The sequence below is a fragment of the Photinus pyralis genome, unplaced genomic scaffold, assembly GCF_008802855.1.
Source record: "Photinus pyralis isolate 1611_PpyrPB1 unplaced genomic scaffold, Ppyr1.3 Ppyr1.4_LG7, whole genome shotgun sequence".
NCBI lineage: Eukaryota > Metazoa > Arthropoda > Insecta > Coleoptera > Lampyridae > Photinus > Photinus pyralis.
Window position 1 is genome coordinate 12,276,015 of NW_022170738.1, and position 8,365 is coordinate 12,284,379.

General features: G+C 41.8%; 1 protein-coding gene across 1 annotated transcript; it reads right to left on the bottom strand.

Moving 5' to 3' along the window:
* Positions 1 to 3,773: 3,773 nt before the first annotated feature.
* LOC116176081 lies at positions 3,774 to 8,079 on the bottom strand. Its single transcript, XM_031494550.1, has 2 exons — positions 7,945 to 8,079; positions 3,774 to 7,895 (listed from the first exon to the last, which is right to left on the bottom strand). The coding sequence occupies exon 2, from the start codon at positions 6,620 to 6,622 to the stop codon at positions 5,105 to 5,107; it is 1,518 nt and encodes a 505-aa protein (XP_031350410.1). The 5' UTR covers positions 6,623 to 7,895; positions 7,945 to 8,079; the 3' UTR covers positions 3,774 to 5,104.
* Between the last annotated feature and the right edge of the window lie 286 nt (positions 8,080 to 8,365).

Sequence of the window (8,365 nt, forward strand, 5' to 3'; positions counted from 1 at the left end):
CAATTTGTTACCTATTTAAGCTGTCGGGAATTGCGGCGAGGTAACTTAGGTTCCGCGGCTAACTCTCGCGCGGGCGTGGTAGTTCTTCAGAACGAACTCTAAATGAATGCTCGGGAGGCGCCAGGTCCTTATCCCTAGTGACTCTCCTGCCGGACCTACAGGAAGGGTATTGCCGCAATAGAAAAAGGAAAGAAACAAAATGTGCGCCACTAATGAATATTTAATGTCAAATAAAACTAATTAAATTGTTCTCCTACTCTCACAACTAAATGAACAAGCCTAAGGTGACTCGAAGCGGCTTTAAATTTCGCGGTGACTACTTCTCCAAGAACCCCCTTGCCGACTAATCCGCAATACCTTTTGGTAATAATGACCACTGATTAGGTCGGCCGAACCTTTGTAGGAAGCGCTTTCTACCGGTCGCACCCTGTATAATATAAATTAAGTGACAGTAGTTCGGATAGGCTGTAATTTGGAACTACAGTAGGTAATTGAGTCGGGAGAAACAACCCCGATGTTAGAATATGGGCAACAATAAACTAATCGGGATATGCGATTATGCCAGCGTTAAGGTGTTTTCGTTCTTTGTGATTCTCAGAGCGTCTTTGTGCGTCAGCAATAGCTGGGTTGACGGTACGACGAATCACCTTTACATACAAGTAAGTGACAACAACATTTGTTACACAAATAGTGGCTCTGACTCCCAAAATTTTATATTTTATAATACTACCAACTACACACTTCATTGGCAGTGGCTCGTACCACCGAATAACTATTTCCAACTGCCCGCCTGTATCTACAAGTATGCCTCCAACTGGCTAGACGACTTCCCAATGGACGACACACATAGGTTACATGAAGACATACCAAGTCGTTGAGGGCTTCAATAACTGGCTACCTAACTTAAGCGTGGACTGCGAAGATGTTGACGATGTCTAAGTAACTTCCGATATCAGGGACGCTCTATGCTACGGGTACGGAATGACCAACAGGTGACACGAACTTCAACCACTTTGTTTTTCCTAGGTCTCGGACAACGTACCTCTCACTAAAAGCCAGTTCGGCTTTAAGAGTAAGCGGCCTTTAAATCCCCAATACTGGGTAAAATTAATCAATGTATGCCTAACTGGCTCAATATCACAAAAATCAATTAATTTATGAATGCTTGTGCAACTAAAGATCGGTTAACGAATTTCTTTCAAAATTTGTATAGTTTGCACAGCAATGGCCGTTCATAATCTGCCTTTCACAACGGTCTCCTTTTTTAAAAGATAATCTAACTGGAATGTGACCTATGACATCCTATATGATAGCTAGTGACGAAAATATCCTAAGAATATGCAACACATCGTTCACATCATATATAGTATGACCCATTAGTAACTTAGGGTGAATTTAACATGTAACAACTTCCCCCTCCCAAGAAGGAAGCGTAGCGGACCAACAAACAAACAAAATTATTGACAAGATGAAATCCTAACAAAACTGAAAGAATTAGTCCCGTCCATCACTGTCCAGTGCTACCCCTACTTCTACAACCAATCAAAATCATCCAACCTTCTCTCCCGAAACTATCGAGATGGCTCCAGCACACTCCAAACATTCCCTAACCCTGGACAACAATAAAAGAAACCCAATTCTTTCCCTCCCCCCCCAATACAAAAAAAAATCCAAAAGACCCTCCCTAACCACCCAATATAAACCCGTACCTAAAGCACCTAGATGATAGACTGTACCACAAAGAAACCCACCCGAAGAAAAAGAAAACAGAAAAGAATTTGAAGAGCTCTGGTGTTCAAGCAGGAAGATGTATTCGAAATGAAAAAAAAAAGTTGAATACTCTTCCTAATATGGCCACCTGCGACCCCATCCAACCTACCCTACAATTCTAAGATTCATGCTCAACATTCATTCAATCAAGTTTTTCAGAGAGAGTGTCATCTCCTATAATGGGTTTCAAATCTTTAGTATGCCAAACGCCTTTTGATTGCCCAGTATCATCAGCTAGTTCGTAAGTCAATGGTGAGATCCTTTTCTTTATCATAAACGGCCCTACGTACTTTGGAGCGAATTTCGCTGTGAAATTCTTCGACGCATCCGACAGGACATAATTTTTTTTTCCACACTGATGTGCCCTCTTCGAATTGTTGCGGGCGTTTACGTAAATCGTAGCGACGCTTCGCTTTCGCGTGGGCTGTCTCCAATCGTTTTTGGACGTCCTCAAAAAGTGGATCCAGATTCCTTATTTGAGGGCGGTTTAATACTGTTTCGTCCTCATTGAACTTCGGCTTGTTATACGAATCACCACTAATCATATGCTCTCGTCCGAAGTTTGCAAAATAAGGTGTCATTCCTAACACTTCGTGTGAGGCGGTTCGTATGGCACAACCAACTTTTGGTAAGACCTTGTCCCAGTTCTTGTGGTTGTCTTTCACATATGCTGATATCATAGTTTTTAATACGCGATTTACGCGCTCGGCGGGATTTGCCTGCGGATGGTACGCTGCATTAAACAGGATTTTCGTCTTGTACTGGTTGCACATGTGTTTGAAATCATTACTTCGGAATTGCACTCCGTTGTCTGTTATCAGATATTCTGGGACTCCGAAAACTAGAAAGACTTCCTCCTCTATTTTCCGGGTTACGGTGGTGGCTGTTGCTTGTCGTATCGGAAAGAAAAGGGCAAATTTACTAAAGTAGTCCGAAACTACTAGTATATTCATATACCCTCGACTGCTCCGAGGCAAAGGCCCTACTATGTCGACACATATCATTTGCCATGGTTTGTAGATTTTCGGTCGGTTACCCATTAATCCAGCTTCCGCTCTTTGGATTGGCTTCGTTGCAAGGCATATTGTACACCTTCGGATATAATGAATGATGTCCTTTTTCATTTTCGGCCAATAGTAACGAGCTCGAAGGCGTTCAAATGTTTTATGAACCCCGGCGTGACCTGCAGTTTCGCTATCGTGACACTCACGTAAGATTTCTAATCGTCTTTCTTTTGGTAAGACCAATTTCCATTGATTTTGGCTTTCTTGTAAATTTGGGTAAGGAATTCTTACTTGCTTATATAGACGAGAACCCTCTTGTCTGTATGTTGGATACTTGAGAGGCTGAGTTTCCACCAGTTGCAACATTTTCAGATACCATTTGTCTCCGATTGGTGGCTGATCAGGTACATTGGTAATGGTGGCTATTTGTGGTACAGATCGTGACAGCAAGTCGGGGACTACATGCTCCTTGCCTTTTCGATGGATGATCTCAAAATCGAACTGTTGGAGGCGCACTGCCCAACGTGCTAATCTACCATTTGGCTCTTTCAGATTATTTAGCCAAAGTAATGAGTGGTGATCCGTGATGACGAAAAATTTATAACCCTCAAGGTAACATCGTAATTTTTCAATCGCCCATATCACCGCTAGGCACTCGCGTTCGGTTACACTGTAATTTCTTTCAGTACGTGACAGGGTTCTACTGAGATAACATACCACCTGTTCTCCATCATCGTGCTGTTGCGACAGAACCGCTCCAATTCCATAGGCAGAGGCGTCTGTTTGGACATAAAATGGCCGCGAAAAATCTGGACAACTCAAGATTGGAGCTGATATCAGGCTTTGTTTAATGATGTGGAAGGCCTCTTCGCAATCTTCGTCCCATTGCCAAGTTTTCTTTTTTGTTAGTAAAGCAGTCATGGGTGCGATCACTGAAGAAAAGTTTGGTATAAACCGCCGGTACCATGATGCTGTACCGATAATCCTGCGAACTTCTGTGATGTTGCTCGGAGATTGTATATTTAGAATGGCTTCGACTTTTTCAGGATCTACATGTAATCCTTGACTGTTAACTACATATCCCAGGTATTTCAGTTCTTGCCTGCAGAATTGGCATTTTTCTTGAGATAGTTTAATATTTGCTGTGGCTAATCTTTCGAATACCTGTTTCAAAATATCCACGTGAAGATCGAACGTCGGTGTAACGATGATGATGTCGTCCAAATATACAAAAAGGTATGGCTCTAATTCGGCTCCGAAGATTTGGTCCATCAACCGTTGCCAGGTTGCTGGGCTATTGGTAAGACCAAATGGCATTCTTTTAAATTGAAAGAGTCCACGGCCCGGGACTGTAAACGCTGTGAATTCCCTGGATTCTTCCGCTACTGGCACCTGCCAATAAGCCGACTTGACGTCCAAGGATGTAATAAATTTGGCGTCCCTTAATTTCGTGAGAATCGATGAAATAAACGGGATTGGGTAAGCGTCCTTTCGTGTCACGGCATTTAATTTCCGGTAATCTACGCAAAAACGGAACGTATTGTCCTTCTTTTTAACCAATAAAATGGGGGAACTCCATGCAGAATTTGAACGTTCTATGATGTCCTGCTGTAACATTTGTTGCAATTCGATATCAATTTGCGCTTGGACTGCCGGTGATACAGGATAGTATCTCTGTTTGATGGGCTGTGCTGTCGTTACTATATGGTGCTCAACTAAATGTGTGTAACCAAGTTTCGGATTGGTTGATGAGAAGAAGTTTTCGGTGAGTTCCTGTAGTCTCTGTTTTTGATCGTTTGTTAACGTTTCTGTTGAACAGATGGAGTCGACCACTGTTGGATGTGCTTCCTGAGAATTAAAACTCCACTCCCCCTTCCGCAAATTTGGGATGATCTCCATCTGGACCCAGAAGTCTACTCCAAGGATTAAGATATGTTGTAGTTCAGGAACGACTAATACCTCGATCATTCTCACTCTATCCTGAAGTCTCATAGGGACTGACAGGACTCCCGTAACGTTGAAAGTTTGCTGGTTGGCAAATGTGCAAGCTTGTGATTTCGATTTTTGAAGTTGCAATCCTAAAGATGTTAGTAATTGAAATCCTTTGCTTCCTACCACACTTCGATTTGCACCGGAGTCTAACAGGCCTTTGATTTTGTAACCTAGAACTTCAACATCTAGGTAGGGTCTCTCATCACCTTCCGTATGTGAAAATATAAAATCTAAAACCGGACTTATTTTGGTGGTGATTGATTTTCTTAGCTGACGTAATTTTTCTAAGTATGGGATCGTATTTTTCTTTTGGTTAGGGCTCACTGATCGATCCGATTTCAGTGGCTCCCTTGGCCGTTTCCCGAACATGAGGGGCAATTGCGTAACGTTACGTTTGGTTTCCCACAGCGATAGCAATGGATACGTTTCGGTTGACCACATGCTCTTGCCACGTGACCAGAATTTTGGCAGTTCCAACAGGTTGTCACTGCCAATTGAGCCATCGCTTGTGGAAGTTGACTTTCGTTATTTCCCCCACTAAGATCCGTGGTTGATATTTCGGTATCTTGCACATTTAAGGCTGCTGTGCGAGAAATGACTCTCTGATGTTTATGATAAGCCAAATCCGGGTTCAGCGTTGATTGAGCGGGTGGTGGTTTGAATTGCTTCATCCTATATTTCACATCTTCAATTGACTTGCACAAACTGGTTAAGTACGGGATAGTGTGTACAGTATATAGTGCTAGTTGGTTTTGTAAATATGGTTGCAAATTTCTCTTGATGGATTGCACTCTTACCGTTTCCGAAGGAAATCTTGATAATCTTCTAAATAAATTCTCCATAACTGCAATGAAGACGATTACTGGCTCATCTATGCCTTGTGTCCTTTGACGAATTTCATCCATGAGTTCATATTCATAATCGCATGGTAGAAAAGCCTCCTTGAGAGCACTAGTCAAATCATCCCAGTTGCGTATGGTTCCTTTTACAGCTCGATACCATATTAACGCATCGCCTTTGAACAATTGAGAAGCTGATTCGAATACTTGCTCTTTAGAAAGATTCCATGCTTGACGGAGTTCTTCTATCCTCTCTAAGAAATTTGGCAGACTGGACTGTCCATCGAAGGTCAGATTCCATTTCGCAATTATTGCTCCTTTGGGCTTTGTTAATAATTGTTGCATCTCTATCGAATCGTTGAAAAACCCAACGGGATGTGCGGTCGAAGAATGTGTAGGTCTCGCTTGTGACCGAATTGGTCTATGTACTGGACTTGAAGCGATGTTTTCCGTTATAGGGATTATTTGTTCGACGATTGGCTCATCCATGATACTGCACTGCATAACCGAAGGGCCTGAGGTGCCTGGCATCATGGGATTCATACTAGGTTGGGGTGCTGTACTCTGTGCTATTGGAATAATAGATCCGTTGTCTCCTTGCTGTAGTTGGACTTCAGCGGGATCGTACTTTTCTTCTAGATATTCAACTAAACGCATACAGTGTGTAAGGAGTTCGGACCGTAAATCAGTAAATTCGGAATTTTCGCATGCTAGTCGTTTTAATCGACCCTGTACATGCAATAGACGCGTTTGTATTCGTTTATATTCATTTTCCCTATTGGTTTGATCAAATGACTCAATGCATTGTTCCAATTCTTGTAATTTACTTGAGCATACTTGCAATTCCTTTTTATTATCTAACTTAGACAAGTTAGGGATTGGTGTTAGTGAAGAGTTTTCTAATCTTAGGCACCCTCGAAGTGCAGAGCGCTTTTCGGCTACAGTACCACTAGTCGACATATCTCTAATGGCTAATTCATAAGACAACTCATCTCCTAATAACCTATTAACCTCCATTCTAAATACTAACCTAATGTATTCCCAAAAAAAAAGAAAAATATATATACAACCTATACCTAATGTTTCCACTTGGAACGTCGAACGTCCTCTCCCCCAAAAATAACTATAAAACTAAAATTAACCTATTCCTATATTTTCACCCTTTTAAGTAGTAAAACGAACTAATTAAGTCCTAAAAAAAAATAAAAAAACAACCGTTGGGCGCCAATTTGTTACCTATTTAAGCTGTCGGGAATTGCGGCGAGGTAACTTAGGTTCCGCGGCTAACTCTCGCGCGGGCGTGGTAGTTCTTCAGAACGAACTCTAAATGAATGCTCGGGAGGCGCCAGGTCCTTATCCCTAGTGACTCTCCTGCCGGACCTACAGGAAGGGTATTGCCGCAATAGAAAAAGGAAAGAAACAAAATGTGCGCCACTAATGAATATTTAATGTCAAATAAAACTAATTAAATTGTTCTCCTACTCTCACAACTAAATGAACAAGCCTAAGGTGACTCGAAGCGGCTTTAAATTTCGCGGTGACTACAGGGACTTCTCCAAGAACCCCCTTGCCGACTAATCCGCAATACCTTTTGGTAATAATGACCACTGATTAGGTCGGCCGAACCCTTGTAGGAAGCGCTTTCTACCGGTCGCACCCTGTATAATATAAATTAAGTGACAGTAGTTCGGATAGGCTGTAATTTGGAACTACAGTAGGTAATTGAGTCGGGAGAAACAACCCCGATGTTAGAATATGGGCAACAATAAACTAATCGGGCTATGCGATTATGCCAGCGTTAAGGTGTTTTCGTTCTTTGTGATTCTCAGAGCGTCTTTGTGCGTCAGCAATAGCTGGGTTGACGGTACGACGAATCACCTTTACATACAAGTAAGTGACAACAACATTTATTACACAAATAGTGGCTCTGACTCCCAAACTTTTATATTTTATAATACTACCAACTACACAATTCATCGGCAGTGGCTCGTACCACCGAATGACTATTTCCAACTGCCCGCCTGTATCTACAAGTATGCCTCCAACTGGCTAGACGACTTCCCAATGGACGACACACATAGGTTACATGAAGACATACCAACCAAGTCGTTGAGGGCTTCAATAACTGGCTACCTAACTTAAGCGTGGACTGCGAAGATGTTGACGATGTCTAAGTAACTTCCGATATCAGGGACGCTCTATGCTACGGGTACGGAATGACCAACAGGTGACACGAACTTCAACCACTTTGTTTTTCCTAGGTCTCGGACAACGTACCTCTCACTAAAAGCTATAAACTACTCATAGAATGACACAAACGACGTTGGACAACTACATACCCAGTTCGGCTTTAAAAGTAAGCGGCCTTTAAATCCCCAATACTGGGTAAAATTAATCAATGTATGCCTAACTGGCTCAATATCACAAAAATCAATTAATTTATGAATGCTTGTGCAACTAAAGATCGGTTAACGAATTTTTCTTTCAAAATTTGTATAGTTTGCACAGCAATGGCCGTTCATAATCTGCCTTTTACAACGGTCTCCTTTTTTAAAAGATAATCTAACTGGAATGTGACCTATGACATCCTATATGATAGCTAGTGACGAAAATATCCTAAGAATATGCAACACATCGTTCACATCATATATAGTATGACCCATTAGTAACTTAGGGTGAATTTAACATGTAACAAACATTTTTTCTAATACTGGGGGGGGGCTGGGAACATGGACCTTTTGCTTACTTTTATTCATACGG

Excerpts from the sequence above, each read along its gene's own strand:
- LOC116176081 (XM_031494550.1), bottom strand. The coding sequence starts at position 6,622 with ATGGAGGTTAATAGGTTATTAGGAGATGAGTTGTCTTATGAATTAGCC.